This window comes from Megalobrama amblycephala, linkage group LG12, assembly GCF_018812025.1.
Source record: "Megalobrama amblycephala isolate DHTTF-2021 linkage group LG12, ASM1881202v1, whole genome shotgun sequence".
Classification (NCBI taxonomy): domain Eukaryota; kingdom Metazoa; phylum Chordata; class Actinopteri; order Cypriniformes; family Xenocyprididae; genus Megalobrama; species Megalobrama amblycephala.
The window spans coordinates 17,024,563-17,046,632 of NC_063055.1; the positions used below are offsets into that span (position 1 = coordinate 17,024,563).

Sequence of the window (22,070 nt, forward strand, 5' to 3'; positions counted from 1 at the left end):
AAAATGAAATTGACTGAGGTCATACTCATAGTTTTTTATTAGCTTCTGTTCTGATACTTGATGCAGATTTATTACTCATGCTGGGCCGCTCATTTACAGGCCCTTTAAAAAGTGTCTGTTTTGTACAGAGCTTGCTTTGTGTTTCTGTTATTTGACTAATTACCGTCTTTGCCCTCTCTGACCTTTTTCACTGCTCTTGACCTTTCGGCAGCTGCTGGTTGGTATGGCAACCCAGTTTCGGAGCTTTCTACATTCCAGCTGGATTGATCATTCTGGTGACCTGGATCTACTTCCTGTGCACTGCTTTCTGCCTGAGGCACCAAAACTTCGAGGAGTCCAAAGATCCTCCTTGTTCCGCCTCTGACCCCTCAACCTTACCAGAGAGTCAACCAGCACTCAGTGGCAGCACCAGTCTTCTCTCAACGGACTCTGTTGTGGGCCCAGTGCATGCTGGGACAACAGTGGAGGACCAGTACTCATTAAAGGTCCAGTGTTTGGCGCTGGTGGCGACACAGTTTGTGTTTGTGGGGCTGTGGTGCTGCGGCGCTATGGCCGTTTGGCACGTGGATAGAGAGCGGAAACTCTTCAGCTGCCTGTATGGAGGAACGGCTACTGGATTAGGGATCTTCTTGGTGCTTCATCACTGTTTCAAGCGTTTGGATGTCCAGGCAGCGTGGCTAGGGTGTTGCCCCGGGTACCATCGCTCTCAACCCATGCCAGCCTATTCCCATCCCTGCACTGCCACTGTAGGTGTACAGAGTGTCTCGGAAAGGGGCTCCCAAATTTTTGTAGGATGCCACCCACCGACGGACCCCAACAATTACTCTTCTTCTGCCAGGTCATCATCTACTCAAAGTGGAACAACGAGCATTGCCGCTGGGCCTTGCAAACTCACCAACCTCCTCCAAGTGACGCAAGACAATGCGAACAACGCCACCCGGGCACCGACGGGAACTAATACCAACACAAGCACAAGCACAGAGAACAACAAGCCGGCCAACAATCTGCTGCCCAGTCTACTGCCTGTCCAGCAACCTCAAAGGAGGAAGGCTTGTAGTAGAACCAAGGGTGGCAATACCCAGTACCATCACAGAGGGGACCCTAGAGGGCATTACCGCCTCAAAGCTCTCAGAGCAGGGGGAGGAGGTAGCATGGGTGCTTTGGGACCCTCTGGGACAGAACAATCAAACATCCACCTCCTACACAAACATGCTTCCAGCGAGAATGGAAGTATACGGAATAGCCACTCAGAGAGCCAGAACGGCCTTCTGACCAATGGACGGCACAGAGGGGAGGGACTAGTGACGAGCCCTTCGGAAGGTAGTGATGGAGGTAGTAGTGGAAGTAGAAAACCTTTTCCACTGTTGCCTTCTATGGCAAGTAGGGCCGCCATGCAGCAGAATGCTCAACGCCGTAGCGCTAGCAAAGACAATCTTAAATTGGCTGCCGCAGCTGAGAGAGAGTCGAAGCGAAGCTCGTTCCCACTAAACGTGACATCAAATGTCACTGCCACGGCCTCGTTGTCGACAGTTTCAGCACCAAATGGAACACTAAAGGGATCCGTGGTGGAACTGGACACTAGCGGAACTGACCAATCACAGGGTTCGGTTGGTATGAAGAGCAGGGTATGGAAGAGCGAGACAACTGTATAATAATGAGCTGCGGTTAGAGTTGAAAGACTTGAAGGTTTCTTGAAGGTGTGTACCTGTATGCTAAGAGCCAAAGCATGGATTTCTTTCTTCACAGCCCTGCTGAATAAACTAGCTTAAACCAGTCTACGATGGTTTGCTGGTCTTAGTTGGTCTATTTGCTGGTTTTAGAGGAGTTTTGGACACTTTTCCACCCAACTACACACCAGCTTAGCCAGGCTGGGAGACCAGCTAAACCAGCTTAGCAGTGTTGTATAACTCAAGAGTCTGCATCCATGTTTTCATATGGTCTTGACTTGGATCAGCTGGTCTCGAGTACTACAACATTCCGACATATCTGCACAAGGTCCGTGTGACACTGATGCAAAACCAGGCTTCATTCACCCCAATGACGCATATATACACTGTTTGAATTTGAATGGTTCAGACTGGGGTGTCCAGACTCGGTCCTGGAGGGCCACTTTCCTGCAGAGTTTTGCTCCAACCAGCTCCAAAACACCTGTCTGTAAGTTTCTAGTATGCCTAGTTAGACCTTGATTAGCTGGTTCAGGTGTATTTAATTAGGGTTGGAGCTAAACTCTGCAGGACAGTGGCCCTCCAGGACCGAGTTTGGACAACCCTGGTTCAGACCTTCCTCAGGTCTCTGTCTCGGACAGTCTCGTCCAGTCACGAGTTCTACAACACTGCAGCTTAAGCTGGTTCAAATTAGTTTTTTCAGCAGTGTAGAGAACCATTTGGCTCCTTCAATAATTAATCACCTATATTTGAAAGTTTCAAAAGTGTTCTGTGGTCTTGGAACCGTCCAACATGCAAAAAGCAAATGCTAAGCATGCTAATAAGGAGAGGTTATATGAAGAGTTATATACGAAGAAAGAGAAGGGGTTTGTATGCAAAACCTGACTCCTCTAAAAAGAGATTGGTGGAGGAGTTAGTGTGACAAAATATGCAAAATCGTTTGGTGTGCTTTTGTTTGCTTGTAATGCCACTTAATCTAACAAACTGTTTGAACGCAATGAATATTTTAATATTAAATATGCCAAGGGATATGAACCTAAAGTTCAGCTGTTTTGATCTTTATGTTTCTGACTATGCATATCGATCAGGATGGAGGACCATCTGCTTGTTCCCTAAATTTTTCTTGTTCAGTCCTGTTGTGTCTTTGTCTGTTTTATTTTTATAAACGTTTTTTTCATGATATTTCATTTACATGTCTGTAAGAATGTACATTAAGTGTTACGTATGTATTGTTTGACCATTACAGTATTAATTCAAGTCTCTGGCACTAAAATAAGCAGCTCTTGGCATCAGTCCGACACAAATATAGAAAACGAACGCTTGCCACAGATGAGCATCCATCCCTAACAATTCCATCCAATGTTACTTTGTAAATTGTCATTCTTGTTCTTCTGATGTTCTTCAGCAGGAAGTGAGCTATTGTATTCCCTTTTTTTAGAAAATAGGAACTGTTTGGAAAATGTTGCTTCATAGTGCCCTCTATTGGGTCATTTCTGCCATTGATCAAATGCACTGATAATGAATGTTGTTGATGGACAAATTGTGTAAAAAAAAAAAAAAAAAAAGAGAGAGCTTCTTTGGATTTCACTCGGAGTTACTAAGGGATTTGATAAGGAATGGCAAGTGGTTTGTTCATAAATGTTCTGTTGTAGCACCATGTGTAACATGGGCTTTTTAGCACTTGGTTCAGGAGATAGCATTTGACATTCTTATAATTAATAACATATTTATATTATACATATCAGTATTAATGTTTTGGACGTAATTGTTATTGTCATTATGCAATTTTGCGATATCAGTATTTTACAGAGAATTGGTGGTTTTATAAACTCTGTTTTTAGTCTAAAAGCACACTATCACATCATGTCCAGCACACTATCACATCATGTCCAACACACTTTTTTAATAACACTTTTGTTCATTTCCAAGAATTGTTTATCCCACAAAATGTTTAGCAACAAGGATTACTAATCTTTTAGGAATCGTTAGTACTCCCTCTAACGATATGCAAAGATCTGTTGTCGGATAGCAAGGAATTTGTGATAAAAAATTATTTAAAAAGATGTTTTGTTTTTCAACAGTGTTTTTCTCATGAAAGCAAAGAATGGACAATCCCAACAAAAAAGCCAAAGGGAATTTCAGATCTTCGCACTGACTGTTTTTTTTTTTTTTCCAAGGCCCACAAGCTACCAGAATCTGACTGCAGTGTCATTATTTTTAGATTTCTCACATGATGACAAAGTCACAAGCAAAACACATTACCTGTCTTATAGCTTACACTTTGATTAAAGTAAAATGAATAAGTTTAAAGTGTATTCAGGGATGTTTGTATGCCAAAGAAGCTCAAAGTTTAACCTTTAAAGATGATCTTATTTGATATTGTGTAGCCTCCCATTTGTCTTTTACCCTTCAAGCCAGAAATCTGCTTTACAACTGATAAATATTTAAAGACCACATATTGCTAAAGAACAAGTCCTCCATTTTCCCCAAATCATAAAGCATTTAACGACATGATGATTTGTGATTAATGTAGGTTAAATGTTGATTATGAAGGCTTATATATAGTGATCACCATGTCATTATTACACATTTTATGTGCTATGATTTCAATAGTTTTGGGTGCAAAGTGTCAACAACAAAAAACAATAATACATGAAATCTGTGGCCTACTCAAAGTTTGCCAATGTGTATGTAATATGTGTTTTCTCTTAAAAACGAAGGAAATTTACATTTTAAATGGCTTGTTTGTGCATAATGGTTTCATGGGACATTGTGATATTTGCATGAACAATTTTCTTTGCCTCTGGGTAGGCCTAGCTTCTGAGGGTCAGTATAAATTCAGTGTTATCCTAATTATTATTGAAATTATTAAAATCTCCCTTTTAATCTTCGTGATTACAATCAAAATATTATTGTTGGCTATCATCTCGGTTTAAAAGGGAGATTTCAATAATATCATAAGTATTTATATTTTTGTCACTCACTTCAATATGAAAATGATAACATTTTTGTATCGATTTCAGTAATATATTTCCTATAGATGTTAAGATTGTGCCTTATCAATGACCTGATGCAAAATAAAGGTTTGGAAAAAAATGCCATAAAATCAAAGTTATTTTACTTGTTTGGTTTTTTATGTTTCGGTATCATATGTGATTTAAATGAGAAAAATCTCAACCCAAAGTATTTATTAGTCAATTACGTAACATTCTGTTTCTATGTAATATGCAAATCGATAACCACCAGTCCATAAGAAATAAAGCCAATCAAAAGTGAGCCTTTTTTATTGACACAAGCATTATCCTATCAGAGTGCGGTACTTTAAAGATTGGGCGGGACAAACACTGACACGCTCACTGAGAACAAAGGAATGAACATCACGCTAGTAAGCTTCTGACAAGACTGACTGACCTCGGTAGTGCAGGTTTGGTATGAGGTTATAGCTAGCCTGAAGCAAAGTGTGCTGATAAACACAGTGATTTACAAATAGCAGAAGACGGAGTTAATCTGAAAGATGACTAATTGGCTTATAAATAATTACTCACTGCCGTTTTCTATTTTTATCCTGCTGAATGTAGCCTTTATCTGTGCTTTCCAGTAGTGACTCATCTTCTGAACAGATAAAGTCTGAGGAAGTAAATTGAGGAAACGTTAGAGAACAGTTTTTCAAAATCTCGATTAGGATAAACTGAACTCAAACGTGAAGGGTTTTGCGACTGTACAAAATGCAAGAATATCTAATGAGCTAATCGGTGAGGCGGTTTCTGATTGGTTGTTTGTTGCTAAATAACACGCTTATATATTCTAGCAACCGTATCGTTTACTGTATACACACTTGGCGTCGCACTTCGAGGTTAAAATTGTTGTTAAATCACGACCAAAGGTTAAAAATGATGCAGCACTTTGATAAAACCCAGAATTTAAAAAGGTTATCACAGGGTTTAGTGTTCAGTCAAAAGCTCTTCATTAATAGTTTAATGTGAAGAATGATCTGATACCTGCATCACCTGAACGTTGGGTACACAGTATACGTCATGCGTGAGGGGCGGAGCTTATAAGATCTCCCAAACAGTTACACACAGGAGCCAGAGCGACACCGGATACAAGGCAAACATCAAGCGGGATCGAACGAACAAAGCGCAACTTTTCGTCCCGGTTGAACCTGGACTTTAACTGAGAATGTCTTTGGGTGACCAGCAGTGGTATCCCACCAGTGTTCAGGTGACAGTGCTCAAAGCACGAAACCTGCGGATCAAGGGCAAAAATGGAACGAACGACGCATATGCCATCATGCAGGTGGGCAAGGACAAGTTTTCCACGTCCGTAGCGGAGAAATGCGTCTCGCCCGAATGGAAGGAAGAAGCGACGTTCGATCTGCCGCTGGTCCATCAGGGAAACGCGGAGCGATGCACGCTTTACATCATCACTATGCACCGAGCCCTGGTGGGACTGGACAAGTTTTTGGGGCAGGCTGTCATCAACTTAGTGGATCTCCACGCCAACAGATCACGCAAAAAGACCGAGTGAGTGTCATTCTGTCCCATGGGGGGATAAAATGATATCTTTGCGTCATAAAAGTATCCTATTATGGCTCAAAGATTTTAAAAGTTTAAAGTGATAAGCTACCAAGCAGTTCATGTTTTAGTCTCCTCTTTTGCATGGGCAGGATTCAATACCCCACCCTTGTAAAACAATGTTAAGTAAAAGTACACTTCGTCTCTTGGGAGTTTGTATTCACGAAAATTTTTCAGTAATATTTAATTTCTCACTGTATACATGTGATGACTGATTGGATGCATTGAAATGTTGTGATGAGATGATTCAGCTACGTCACACATCACTGATTTTTGAGTATTTAGTTAAAACTGAACTATATTATTTTAAATCAACCTGTTCATCAAATTCACAGTTTTGTTTGGGTCATTTATATTATTACTATTATTATTATTGTTATTATTATTTTTTCACAAAATGTTTCCCCCTCTCCAATCGGTATGATTCAACATAATATACAAAAATAATTTGTCAAATAGGCTGTGGGTTGTAAATACTGTCAAATACCATTCACTTCAGAGAATGAATGAATGAATTAACACTACAAGATAGTTCCAAACATAGTTTTATTGAATTGATAACACTGCAACATAACCAGCATAGACATTGAGGGGGACAAGTGTCACCCCCACTCCCACCAATAATTAGAAATGGACAAATTGACCACCCCCCCCCCCAAAAAAAATTTTTTTTAGATTTTCTTGATGCTGCAGTCCATTATGCACCAGCTGTTTTTCTTAGGATGATAAAAAGATTTAAAAGTTACATTTTTAGGCTGGTTTGCCTTAGCAGTATAACAGCGCTCGTCATTGTAGAAAAGTTTGAGATAGCCAATCAAATCAAAGAAGGTTTTTAATTTTTTTAATTGTTTTTAGGTATTGACCTGTCACCAGGATGTTGTTATAAGGTTGATAAGGGGTTTTTGTTTTTGAATGTTGCTGTGTGGTTGCTAGGGTGTTGCTAGGTGTTTGTTTAAAAAGAGCTCGCCCTCAAGTTCTGTTCTGATCTCCAGATATTACCCAGATCTGTATTTTTTATTTATTTTTTGCTAGATTTTGTCAATTATGTGAAAATTGTAACTATGAAAAAACAAACAAACAAACAAAAAACATCTCAAAAAGCCACATGAGTTGAGCTGTCATTCATATCTGTAGTGTAAATAAGGGACAACTTACTTTCCATATGTATGTGTCTGTTATTATTACTCCTTTTTTTTGTTTGTTTGTTTTTTGTTTTTTTTTTAGTGGCCCTGACCCTAGATATGAGTAATAGTCATGCTTGCCTTGCCTCTATATTAGGAACTGAATATCAGTTCTTGACAATAAATATAGAAGTATTTCCACAGAAAATGTATAAATAGACACCTCAGAAACAGAACAGGCGCCAGTGTAGGAAGCAGAACACAAACATTGTACTTTTTTAGTAATATAGTTTCAATGTAGTCATTGCTCGAACTTCATTTTTCTCCAGGTTTTCATTTTCACCTTTGGAAATGAGGGCTGCTCGTATTCAAAAACAGAAGGCACACGAGTTTCACTTTATTTGCATATTAGGTTGGCTTGCAATTTGTCCAGTTGACTCCCTATTCTGGCCTTTGAGAGAGAGAATGGGAAGTGTAAGACCTGTCTTTTTGCTCTGTGGCCTTCAGCGTTTGAAGTCCAGAGCTGTTTGTCCTTGTGTGCCACTGGCTCCATCAGGGTCATTGCTCCATCAGGGTCTGCTTCTTTGAACGCTCGTACTCATTCTCTTTGAACCAGTGGATAAACACACATGATCTGTTCCATGACTTGACCATGACCATGTTTGTTGTTTGGTTTGCTTGTTTTATATTTGGATGCTTTTTTTAAAGCCCCTTTCGAACACAGAAAAAGTGCAATATAAAATAAACAACATTATTATTATTGTTGATGTTACTACTAGTAACTTGACCCATTGAATCCATCATTGTCACGTGATCTCAAAATGGCAGCGTTCATGAGGGTGAGCTCAGCTCCATGTAGAAAGTTCACGTTTTAACAGAAAAGCTTTTTGACTCTCAGACTTTTTTTTTTTTTTTTTTTCAGTCGAGATGATTTCTAACTAATTAGGCTGAGATAAAAATATGTGTCCCATAAGCCCTTTTAAAGTCTTATACAGAACAATTATTAATATCAGGGGTAACTGGTTGCAGCTTCATCAGCTGATCTTTTAATTTTCTTGGGTCAAGTTTGTTTTTTCCTCAGATGTATTCTTTTGAATAGTCATAGTTTATCATTACAAGCAAGCAAGTAAATTGGACTAATAGAGTAATAGAGCTCAGCTCAATCTTACACAACCAGTCTAACTGTATTACACATAAAGACATTTTTACATTCCTCTCCACCCAGCCCAGTACAACAAAACTTTACTAGTCATTAACTGACAAGCATGAGTGACACCCAAGGTTGGGCTAATAGTGTATAAAATACATTAGTGTTTACTTTCCACCACCTGTAAGAGTAGTGTGTGTGTGTGTGTGTGTGCGTGTGTGTGTGTGAACACTGTGTTCTTTTCCTTTTGGTAGATCTGGTTCATGCAGTTTAGTAAATTTAAATTCTAATTCAACATATAGACACTAGAGCTACACAATTAATATTAAAACTGAAAGCATTTTATGGCATTCTGTTAAAAAAGGTTTGCTTGCAATGTATTAGAGTGACAATTATGATAGAAATATATTATGATTGTATGAAAAATCCAGTGTTCAACAGAACAATGTGTAATGTTAATAAATAATAATAATACTGGTGGTGATAATAGTAGTAGTAATAATATAATAATAATATAATAATATAAAATAATAATTTTCAAAGTTTGTTCTTTTTCAATGGTAATGATGGCTGCTCTTTATTCAAATACAGACACTCTTTATTTGCCTTTTAGTTTGACTTTCTGTTCTGGTTCAGAGCAAAGAGTGAAAGAGACGTGTAAGATCAGTCTGTTTGCCTTGGGTTTGCCCCAGTTCACATGGTTGCCATTTAAAGCAGGTGTGTACTGTACCTGAGACTATATGTAATGGTGAAGTATGTTAATAGCTGTGACGTGAGTGTTTGGGTGTATCCACGTAGGCTTATGTAAAATTGGAATGCAAAACTCCTTATGATGTAATGGGATATTCAGAATGAATGTAAACACTTAAAATGTGTGATTATTTCAAGCGGGTGTGTTTTGATGGAGGTATTGTCTTAAGTATCACTGAATGACTTTTCTCCCATAATAATCTCAGATCTGATAAGTCTTGTATGCCTGTCATATTAACTGTAATCTATTAGCATTGAAGGTCAGAGGTTTTATTCTTTTATTTTCTGTAGTATTCTATAGTATTCTCAACTATTTACATTCACTTGAGACAAAACTGATTGTTTACGAGGATATTTTGACATAATTATTTGTGTATTTGTCCATTCAAGTGCAAGACGCGTACGGCAACTCGGTTCAGTATTCAAGCACAACATGAGAGGCAGCTTTCTGTGTGCGCGCTTTGAATGTGTGCTCAGAAAACAGCGTGCAAGTACCAAATTGAGATATCTTTCGCTTCTTCTTGTGCTTGAATGGTTTAAAATCACATTAAAATGCTCACACAGGAATCGATAAGAGGAATTGAAATTAATTTTATAATCTGATTTCAGAATTGGAATCGATTTTTGATTCCCAACCCTAACAAAGAATTAAAAATAACTGTTTACCGTTTTGTTTTCGTTAAAGTCTATAACTTCCATGCCAGTATGTGGAAACTATTATAATAAACTATTTTCTAATTCTGTTTTATGAGGAAAAATGTTGAATTAATAAAGTGCAAATAGTGATAGATGCTATTTACAAAGTGTAAAAAAGTATTTTCTTTACACTTCTTTACACAAGTGCAAATAGGCTAGTGTTAGATGCTATTTATGGCAGATAGCATTTGTGTATTGTATAACACATTGTGATGATAACAAATTCAGTGTATATGATTGTATTTATCAGATTCGAAGCCAGGTTGATCGTGTCATAAACTAGCGCCACCTGCCTTACTCTCCACAGCACTGTAATTTTGTTTCTCAGACAATGGTGGGCGGAGTTAGTGTAAATAGCCTCAGCCAACAAAGCAGGCTAGTTGCACTTGGTGTAGGCAGTCTAATAAATATGTAAATAAATAGATTAATAATTGTAATAATAGGATAATAAATAAAGGAATAAATGACATGATAAAACAAATATAATTTATTTTAATATGTTTTGTATTACTTTTTCCTTTTACTATTTTCTGTATTTTTTTTTTATCTTTTATTCTTTAATTTTTTGTTTATTTCTTTCCTTATGTATTTATTTCCATATTTATTTATACATTTATTTTTACATTTCCATTCCTTGCATAGCTCCAGTGCATCATTGGCTGAGAGCTCAAGTATAGAAGTGTCAGATTTAACTAAGCGACAGAGATATTTTCACCTATTTGCATTGTCAAATTATTTCATAGCTACCATGGTTTTTCAAAAACGGTAACACGAAGCTGGATTCGGCTACTTATGTGATCTTTTTCCTCACAGCATCTTTATCAAGTCCAGAACCATGAGCGTTGTTAAATTCTAGCTTGATGACACACAGACACCCAGTGGACAGTAGAGAGGTTTCTAGCTTGATGTGTTTATTTCGTAATCAAAGAGTCCTCCATATTAGTATCAAATAATATTGACAGTCTGCAAAAGCTGTAAATGTTGGCACTGGCGCTTCATTATAGTATTGTGCGCTGCAAGCATTTTGTATTTTTTTTTTTTTTTTTTTTTTGCTAGACATCTCACTTTCTTTCTCGTTCTTTCTCCCTCTCATTAAATGGGCACACAAGGGATTGAATTTTGCCTCCTCTTTTTCTTAGAGCTTGCTGGTGTCGAGTTACTGTCCTACTTCAGGGTAATGTTGATATGGCAGCTCTGACATTGAGGTGTGGATCAGCTGATTATTGTCTCTTTTATAAGAATATCCGAGACAGAAATGCAATATTATTGTGGTATTAATGATATATTAATAATATTAATATTTTAAACTGTTCTTATCTAAATTTAATATGGCACTGTTTTCCCACTTCCAAGCCAATTTAAAGTCCTGGGCCTGTCACGTTTTAGCGCCTCTCCATCTATTGATTCGCCGGTATCAGTTATCCATAATCTTTGTGTTACCAGTCCAGGTTCATGTAGACTAAGGTGTGGTTAATTCTTAACATCAGTGGATCATTTTTCTAATTATTTTGCTATGCCTTTATCTAGGCCAAGCATTCCCATGCCACATGACCTCTCAAACTCTTTATGAAATCATTTGTTATCCCATAAATAAATGAGCAGATGAAACTTGCTGCACCAGTTTGTTTTGCAGTCTCGCAGTGGCTGGGCCCTTGGTTTAAAGTTTCTCTGTAAACATGGTTTTGTTTACCTGATACAAATAAAAGGAATCGGTGAGAACTCATGATTCCTGTTAACCCTTATGTGCCCAATTCACAGCAAGGTTAGGCTAGTTTAATTCAAATGTAAATTAAATTATTACTTTAAATTAGCATTATGTAAGACATGTTTATGATTTTATTTCTTTTTTTACAGTAATAACGTAAATACTCTTAATAGCTCAGCGTTATTTTATTAAGAGGAAGCCCTCCTTTAAGAGCGTTTTAGAGTTTTATTTTTGACATATAACGCTCTTTATTATACACTTACTTTTTAATTATTGAATAATTACTGAATTATTGAATAATGCTCCAAAATAACTGCTTTACATGAAAATGTGATATTATCATAGTACATAACAGATTGACTTGTCATAAGCTGCTTTTCCATTGAAATTACCCAAAACAATTTGTCCCAGGAACTTTTTTCCATCTAAAGTAACGTTAAGATTAAGTCCAGTGACGTAGGACTGCGCGTGACTTTCCAGTTCCCGCTGGATTTTGTCCTCTGCATATAAGCTTAATAAAGCCTGAACCTTGTTGTATTTTTTTTAAACTCCAATGTTGATTCGAATAGCAAACAACTCTTACTGCACGTACCACAACAGCCATTTAAAAATGGTGGTTGAAATGAAATGCTGCATGGAGTCAACTCCAATGCAATCAAAATGCACTGTGAACTCAAACGATCAGCATGTTCAGCGGCCAAGTCCCACCCTCGAAAGTTCCTGGACTTTGAAAAAATTACTACCTCGTGAGCAGAGACTTTCTGAGGGGGAAATTTTTACCTAGAACTTCATTTATACCTTGGTTCCTGTGGTCGAATCACACCGAGTACCACCCCAAAGTTCCTGCGATGGAAACACGGCTATATGTTGTTGAAAAGGTCTCAACGAGCAGAATACAGCAAGCATATTTGTTTCAGTTAGAGACTTGTAAGTGTCTGCAATGAAGCCAAACACCGAACAGAAAGAACTCAGGGCTTAAATACACCGGGAGGGTCATCAACTGAACAGAAACAGGTGCGTGGAACTAATTAAAAACCAAGGAAACTAACTGGGGAACACAGACAGCAAAACCAATTAGGGAAAAGATTACATCCAACCCCACCCACATCCAAGTGTGACGATAAAAGTCTCGCCCATGCCTAATACGTCACCTTGTGACTCCCCACTAAACCACTTCACCAGAAATCCCGCCCTGGAGGTAATTTCATTGTTTGCAGTGACGGGTAGTTTTAGGGATCAGTGTTGGGTGTAGGCAATCAGTACTGTGATTGACATGACCAATAAAATCTTAAGAATCGGCTGCAGGGCAGCATGGGCCTGGCTTCTGACGTCACACTTAGATGTGGGCTGGGTTGGATGTCCACCGCAGGCTGCAGCAAGATGGAAAAACGGGGACAGAACACAGTGAAAACTAAACCAGAACTGAACATACACATTAATGATCCACATATACACTGCAGACATACGTGTAAACAGTACACATGATGCTTTTGTGCCACGTTTTGGTTTGTAACTTTGTGAATTAGGGCTGGGCGATATATATTGCATGCGATTGTCACACGCATTTTGTCAGTAAAGCCGGTTCCCTGATTACCGCTAAATCGCCATCACCTGCCATTTAATAGACAGAACCGTAGATCACTGACAAGCTACGCAATATCACGTTCATTATCGCAGATGAATCGCCTTCGATAATGAACGTGATATTGCGTAGCTTGTCAGTGAACTACGGCTCTGTCTATTAAATGCCGCTCCATTTGAAAGCAGGTGATGGCGATTTAGCGGTAATCAGGGAACCGGCTTTACTGACGAAATGCGCGTGACAATCGCATGCGATTTATCGCCCAGCCCTATTGTGAATATTAGTAAACCATTGTAGATCGCATGTCTTCATTTAAAGCAGGTGGTATCGAACAAGCCCAAACACAACATAAGATGATGTGTAAATCACGGAGTAACATGACATGCTGCTTGGCTATTGGACTTCTGGGATCTGATTGTGTTGTAGTGCATGATGCAGTGTTTTCTATCATCATTTGATAGCCTTCTTTTAGTCCCTTAAAAAGAGTAAAATAATAGATGAAGGCTCGTCCTTTGCGTGCATGAAATGATCACTTAAACCAAACTTATGTCATCTTCATTATGTGACTCTGAAGTAAATCATTTAGTAGATCTACTTCCTGGATTTTTGTATAAATGTGACTTGTGTTTATCTCATGATAGAAGGCTGTTCTTGGTAAAAACACAGTGTAGTTCACTGTTCCCTTCTCAGACGGAGTTAATGATTGCTGGTGAAGTTAGATTAGGAGCCGCACTTGTTTGTTTTAGTTTTTCCCTGTATAAAGAGATAAACCAGTGTGTGAGGGGTGTTAGATAAGCTGCGAGGAATGTGTTGGATGCTCATTTGAAGTCCATCCGTCAAGTTTTTCGAATGTTGTCTCAGATAACAAAGAACTTTCAGGCATGACCATTTGGATCGATTTCTGAGAGCTGTGAGAGAATGATATATTGAAGATTAATGCATGTGAAAGCGACTATAAAAATGGATTTTACTGCAAGGTGATATTTTAAAAGAAAAAGGTCATGTCCTAAATATCTGTAGATGTGATGTTCTGTACTGCGTTTGTCAAGCATCTGTTGTTCACGTCCCCTTGGTCCAAACAAACTTTAGAGCAGGAGATAATGTAAATAGGTCTGGATTATCTTGAAAGAACTTTCCTTATCAAATTCCAAGCAGTGACATCATGAAGAACATTCCTTGAGCTTCGACTGCTGATAGGCATGATTTCCCGTTACTCTTTCCACACCCCGAAACTCCAGATTTGAGTTTCCTGCTGTGGTCTGAGTGTATACGGTCCACTAACGGACTGATAGTTTGTGTTTCCTGCTTGGGCTTCTCAAGTCTTTCCCATTTTGATGCGATTCCAAGCATAAATGAGAGTATTTTGAATTATGAGAGTATTATTATTTGAAATAAACACAAGTGAAGTGTTTCTGCACAGCAAAACACTAAATTTTTTTCCTTATCATTATCAGACACATTTGAAGTGAGAATGGGTTGGCTTTTCTAATAAATGTCAATAGAGAAGAGCCCATGAACTCAGTACGCTGAGTTCATGGGCCGGTTTCATAAACTGATAAGACTACTTTTGCAATTTAGTCATCACTTTTTTTTTTTTTTTTTCTTCAAGACTGTTCATATCTTTATGTCAGTTACATAAAAATGTAGATTGGTCTAATTTGATACCAAAACGTAAGGCTGAAAATCTGCTTGTTGGTCATACCAGTACTAAAGACACTAGCTGGCCACAGTACATTGACTTTTGTGTGGAAAAACAGCGGATCACTTTATGATTTGACTGCCTGTCTGCTAATCTTCAATGTGTTTACCATTAAACATTAATTTTGGAGTAACTATATTTGGAAATTACAACAAAATCAATGCTGTTTTATAATAGAAGTCACAGAGAATTTCATTTTTTTTTTTCTATTCTATTTTATTTTTATGGTATCCACAAACAATGATTGATTGTCGTGAAACAGAAGTGATTCTGAATCATATTTAATAAGAATTAATGGTTACAGTGTAATTTCAGTGTAATTATACATTTAAGTACGGAGTAATAATAAAATACATGTACTTATTATGGGATTATGGATTAGAGTTTGGTGTAGGGTTAGTTGCGTGTAATTATGCACAATTTATTGTAATTACTAGTAATTACATGTAATGTGTAATAAGGACACTGAAAAATAAAGTGTTACTGAATTAATATATTTAAATCTAATGTGATTTTGATAATCTGGCTTATTTCTTATATTTTTCTTTAGGCTAGAAGTTCTGAAGGGCTGGTTACTTAAAAATTTAGTAGTCAAATTGGCTGGTGAGTGAAAAAGTTGACATACTATATATTTATATAACCCATGTTGACAAACATGGGTTATATAAATATATATTCTTCATTTTTCATTAAATACTTTTTACATTCAAATAGAAAATGTACAAAAAGAAAAATAAATTGCAACAAGCTGGAAATTATACAGCTATAATGTAACTCTATAGAGTCATAAACATACTTTTGCTGGAAAATGATTGCATATGATGCACAACATAACTGATTACTTGCTGAATCTCTCTCACATGTTATTCTAAAAAAAAAAAAAAAATGTGTTTGTTAAAATTGTAGTAGCAGTCTGTCCAAAGCTCTTGTCCTGTGGGGGTCCAAACCTAAATGCTTGGAATTCTGCTGCGGCTGCTTCCTCTGAGCACATGCCATGTTTAATCAGATTCGTCTGTGGGAGCCGTTGTTTGGTGTCAGTGTGACTGTAGACTACCCATGATCCCTGTGTTCAGGAGTCTATTATGACAACAGCGTGGGTGGATAATGGCTTGTTCACGATTGCAGATACTGAACTCTAGAACTCTCCTACCTGCTGCTCTGTTGAAAAAAATGCCGAGCAGAAATTAGGGGACAAGCGTGGGATAAACGGACATTTTCCCTTTATTTCATTCAGTAGGCAGGCATCTGTGACCTGGATCATTTACTGGGAGTTCCCATGTGAAATTCTGGCCTCTCTTTTTGTATACAGCAATTTATTTTTGATCCCACCACCATTTGAATGAATGAATTTATCCTATATAATTATATAGCAAATCATTTTAAAACTAAAAAAAAAAAGTATCATACCCTGACTTATAACTCCTTAAACTTTTTTTTTATTTTTTTATTTTATTTTTATAATATATATGCAACAATTTCTTTACAAAAGGCAAAAAAAAAATTGCAACAGGGCATATGTAAAATGTTCATATCTGACATGTGACATACAGTCAAACCAAAATTTATTCAGACACCTTGAACATTTAATTCATTAATACAGTTTATTCACTTTAGTTTTAAAAAATTGTAATACAATATGGCAAGATCTGTGTCAGAAAATTATGTCAGATAACACTTAAGCAAAACATGGTCAGGTCAAAGTGTCTGAATAATTTTTGGTTCCAAATTTTTATAAATTTTACTGGTAGTCCACTGTATGAAGAATTTTTGGTTATATGTCAGTTTGCTTTATTATGCTATCCTCACTTACATAAATGAACTATAGTGTCCTTCACCCACTAGTAAAAATATCGTTTGTCGTATAATATCGTTAGTTTGACTGCATGCAGTGTTATTTTAGTATTATTTATTTGTTAATATTTTGGGTTAGCTGTTGTATTGGCTATTATTTTATATGTTCAATATTAATTTTAGTTCAAGTTTTCATAATTGTATGTGCTTTTGTCTTTTTATTGTTCTTTATTAATATTTAACTTTTTTTTTACTTTTTTTATTTTAACTTTTTATTGTTTTTAGTAATTCTAGTTCTTCAGCTTTTTAGTTGCCAGTACATTGTTTTTTAGTTTTTAAAGTTTACATTTTTATGAAATATTTGTATTTTTATTGTATTGTTTTTCAATGAGCATTTTTTAAAATAGTTTTAGTTAGCAATAACAATACTTTAATGTGATTTAAAAGTAAGACTTTAAATATGCTGAAATAATTAAAATAAATGATCATTCTAAAAAAGGACCTATTATGTCCTTTTTCAAAGTCTTGATTTTGATTTGGGGTTTACTAGAATAGGGGTTCATGTTTGAATGTTCAAAAACACATTTTTCACATATTTTACATTACTGCAGCACCTCTTTTCCCAGTCTGTCAGTAATGCTCTGTTTATTTCCTGACTCTGTGAAGCCTCTCCTTCTGAAAAACACAATGTGTTCTGTTGGTCAGCTGGACAAGTGTGTTGTGATTGGTTAACCGCTTCAAGTGTGTTTCGAAAATGTCAGGCCCCTTACCATGACCATGAGTTTCAGCACATTACTAACACAACTCAACCAGGTCCCGCCCTTTTTTAGCGTATGACTTCAGTGGGAGTTATTTAAATGAAAAATATTGTGACGTACATGTTCCTGGAAGAAAACTCAAGACTACAATGGAGGTGTTTCATGGTGATCAGAAACTGTGCTTACTAACATAGACAATAACTCCCTTTGAAGTGACTTTGTGCTTTGTAACTTTGCAGACATTTTTCATGCTCAAACAGCAACATTACACACTAAAGAAAGTTGAAAATGTAAAAAAGCATAATAGGACCCCAACAACAACAAAAAACTTTCATGTTGTCTAATGAAGACTTTGTTTGATTCTCTTTGCAGTTGGTACAAGCTGGTGGATAAGAATGGTAAACAGGAGAAAGACAGAGGGGAAGTTCTTTTGGACATTCAGTTCATGAGGAATAACCTGACAGCCAGCATGTTTGACCTCTCCATGGCAGACAAGCCTCGCTCCGGCATCTCCAAGCTCAAGGATAAAATCCGTGGAAAGAAGAAAGACGGCCTGTCGGATTCTGCTTCTGCGATCGTGCCCTCCACAGTGGGAACAGACAGTGAAGGGGAAGAAGAGGGCAGTTCAGACTCGCCTAAGAAGAAATCAAAACTGAAATCCTTTTTTGGACCAAAAACAAACCTCCAAAGGAATGTGTCCCAGTCCATGTCAACCCTGGGCACCCTGCCTGAGAAGAACAGTTCACTCAGCAGCAGCAGATCGTCCGGCCTTAATGTGGACTCTCCTGATGGTAAGGTCAAAGGTTATGCATCTTGTCCAAATGTGTTTTTTTTTAAATGTCTGCTTTGACCAGTTTGCATAGTTATGATGTATAAAAAGTATTTTGACATTTAATCCACAGTTACTATATTGATCATGCATTTTAAAATGTTCTCTTATGCCTAGCAAGCCTGTATTTATTTGATGAAAAATACAGTAAAACAAAACAGTAATAATGTGAAATATTATCACAATTTAAAATAATCCTCTTTTATTTTAAAGGTGCAATATGTAAGAATTTTCAGTAAAATATCCAAAAACCACTAGGCCAGTGTTATATATTTTGTTCACTTGAGTACTTACAATATCCCAAATGTTTGCAACTATTTGTAAATCATGAGAAAATTGCAATTTTAACCAAAGCTCCAGGACGAGTGAGGAGTCGCCTGTCAATTGCATCATACCCGCGTTAACCTCAGTTTCCAGTTTTATTTTGTAGAAACCATGTTTTAATAGGCAAGGGAACAACTGTTTTGATATATTTATAGACAGAAAACTAATATAATATATATTTTCAGAGAAAAACACTATTTTGTGAAGTAGCTAACATAGCTTAATAACATAGCTTTAGTAACAGTAATACAGAATTTTCACCATCATACAATACGTTTTAAAATTAATTGCATGCAATTTATCAACACAAGCCATCCAGCATTTAATATGATATTCTAAAATCAATCTAGCTTACTGCAGGGTGCAACACAGCAGCCACTGAGCGAACGCACAGAACGCACAGAGTAACGTTATAACATTTTCAACACACTGAAATGTATCTAATATGATAAACAGTGCTGCGTTACCTCATACTCATGACCGGAAAAGCAGCGCCGGCGACTGCGGCATAATAAAAGTTCCGCTGCTCGTGAAGCGTGTGTTGCGTAATCACTCCAGCTGCCTCGTTCAGCTCCCACAACGCTCGGTCCTTCTCTGCTTCATACTACAGTAACGTTAATAATCGCATCCATGAACATGATTTCTTCCTGAGTTCTATCCCAATTGTTTTCCACCGGCTGTGAGGTGAAGACCACATGTCCCAAGATTCCGCGCTCAAACTTGGCATCATCAGGCTACGCCTTTGTTTTGAATAGGCCTCTAGCGACCTCTAGCGGACAGAAAATCTTACATATTGCACCTTTAATATATATTTTTACATGTTATTTATTCCTAGTTTAAGTAGGTAAATACTTATGTTTGTTACTGTGTATTGTTACAAAACTAAAATTATTAAATATATTTTTCTTTGTATTCCGCTAGAAAAACAGTGAGGAAAAAACACCTTAATTTTAAATTTTAGTTTGTACTCAGTTTTTTTATATAAATATAATTTGATAAGTAGCTCATACATCTTCTAATATTTGCCTTGATACTAGTTGTAATTTAAAAAAGTCACTGCTAATGATTTTTTCGTTGTTAAAATAATGCAGTTAGACATTTTTAAGTGTCACTTTATCCAAATACATTTTGGACCTCAAGGACATTGCAGTTTTAATACATATTGTCTTTTATTTTCTCTTTGCAGTGAAAAAGAAGTTTAAAATTCTGGGACACAAGCGCACTGACAGCTCAGATAGCAAAGTGTCTCTTGGCCCCTTTTCTCTTCTGAGCCGCTCTAAACAAAACATACCGGAGCAGAATAACCTCTGTATCAACGGCAGCCACGTTTATGCAGAGGAACAAGAACCTAAAGCAGCTTTTGGCTCCACACTCAGTCTGAACAGCTCAGGAAAGGGTTCAGTAGAGGATGTTCGTAAATACCATCAACGAAATACTTCCGATATCTCCATCGACTCATTGAAAGGCCTAAGCATCCCCTCATACAAGCCTGAAGTGCAAGACAAAACTTCTCTTGTCCCACAGAGCCATCTAGAGGGCAGGAGCCTCAGCTCGCTGGAGCGTCGTGCAGAGGTGGTGGAGGAGGAGAGGGGAAGGAAACCCGAAGTAAGAAGCCTTCAAGAGATGCTGAATCGACAGGAAGAACAAGAGTTGAGGAAGCAGCAAGAACGAGAGAGAAAACAAGAGGAAGAGAGGAAAAGCAGACTTGAAGAGCAGGAGAAGAAGCGCAAGGAAGAGGAAGAGCTGCAGAAGAAGCGCCGTGAGGAGGAGACGCAGCGAGCCGAGGAGCAGCGGCACCAGGAGGAGAACAGGGTAACTGAACGCCTCTCCTCTCTCTTTGGCATTGGAAGAAAGAAGGAGGAGAAGAGAGAGGAAGCAATGAATGAACCCAAACGTCTGGATGAGCCCTCTTCCACAAACCCCTTTGAAGACATTCCCCTCACACCGGATACTCCAGCCTCTGTCCCAGAAGAGAGATCCACGGACCCACGGAGGGGCGTTAGGACCACCCTCACCCCAACACCACCCGCTAGTGTTTTCCCCAGTCGCACAGCAAAAGTGTCTGCCGTCAAGCCAAGGTAAGTGCACATACTGAATAACCACTAATTTATGGCTGGGTGAATAGTCGCTTATTAGCAATGCATTTGCTGGTGATATAATATTAGGCGATACAGTGATGATTTTAATGCACAGTTCATTGACCACTAACTTTCCCGTAGTGCTTGTTAGACTAGTTTAACCAGAGTCTTGCACGGGTTCTGTTTGGTGACCCTCTGCACCTGCAGTACCTTCCAGAACACCCGACACGTTAATCAACAGCAACACTAATTTAATTCTGTACCCGACCCGTTTAACACAAAGACTGCAATCCAAACCATATCTACTACATTAAAATAAATCTAAAAATTAATATCAGGGAGGCAGTTTTGGAGGGTTCCTGTGCAGTGTGGATATTCATAATCACAGGCAGAGGTGACTTAATAGAAATACATAAAAGGTGTAGGCCTTCTTAAAATAACCTAAACAATGGACATTATTTGACATTTAAAAATGCTTCAGTTACGTAACCCACAGTACATCCGTGTCTGTTGATAAAGACAGTTGTTTTAATAGTAGCCAAGAAAGGCATTGGGTCTGATAAGTTTCATTTTTATTAAAATGTTTTAGTAAAAATATAAGTAGATTTAAATATTTCTGTTAATTACTGTACATTGTTATATTGGTGAATCCTTGTATTCAGTTAGTGGAAAAAAAACACCTTAGTTATGTTTAACTACATTTTTACTGTGCTTACGGTTTCAGTTATTATATTATACACTGCCGTTCAAAAGTCTGGGGATTATTGAGATTTTTCTTGAAAGAAATTAATGCTTTTATTCAGCAAGAATACATTTAATTTGATTAAAAATGACAGTAAAGACATTTATAATATTACAAAAGATTTCTATTTTAAATAAATGCTGTTCTTTTGAACTTTCCTCAAAGAATCCTCAGCATATATATATTGTTTCCACAAAAAAAAAAAAAAAAAAAAATAATAATAATAATAATAATGAGCAACTGTTTTCAACATTTGATAATAATAAGAAATGTTTCTTGAGCACCAAATCATTGGATCATGTGATACTGAAGACTGGAGTAATGATGCTGAAAATTCAAATTAAAAGAAAGACATTTCTATTTTAATATATCTTAAAATGTAGAGTTGTTTTAAGTTGTAATAATATTTCACAATATTACTGTTTTTACTTTATTTATTTTTTTAATCAAATAAATGCAGCTTTCGTGAGCATAGGAGACGTCTTTTAAAAACATTAAAATACTACTGACACAAATTTTGAACACATGAATGATCTATTATGAATATTTGTACATTATGAATGAGATATATATATATATATATATATATATATATATATATATATATATA

At 37.1% G+C, this 22,070-nt stretch overlaps 2 protein-coding genes across 2 annotated transcripts in view; both read left to right on the forward strand.

The window, feature by feature from the left end:
* adgra2 (adhesion G protein-coupled receptor A2) overlaps positions 1-4,775 on the forward strand; it is a 106,158-nt gene extending 101,383 nt beyond the window's left edge. Inside the window, 1 exon segment of the mRNA XM_048209226.1 lies at positions 212-4,775. Coding sequence (XP_048065183.1) covers positions 212-1,652 — 1,441 coding nt within the window. The 3' untranslated portion in view covers positions 1,653-4,775.
* Positions 4,776-5,021: 246 nt separating this feature from the next.
* Positions 5,022-22,070, forward strand: part of rab11fip1a (RAB11 family interacting protein 1 (class I) a) — a 28,517-nt gene continuing 11,468 nt past the window's right edge. The window contains exons 1-3 of the mRNA XM_048209227.1: positions 5,022-6,187; positions 17,860-18,278; positions 19,827-20,718. Of these exons, the coding sequence (XP_048065184.1) occupies positions 5,844-6,187; positions 17,860-18,278; positions 19,827-20,718 (1,655 nt within the window). The 5' untranslated portion in view covers positions 5,022-5,843. The remainder of the gene's footprint in view (positions 6,188-17,859; positions 18,279-19,826; positions 20,719-22,070) is intronic.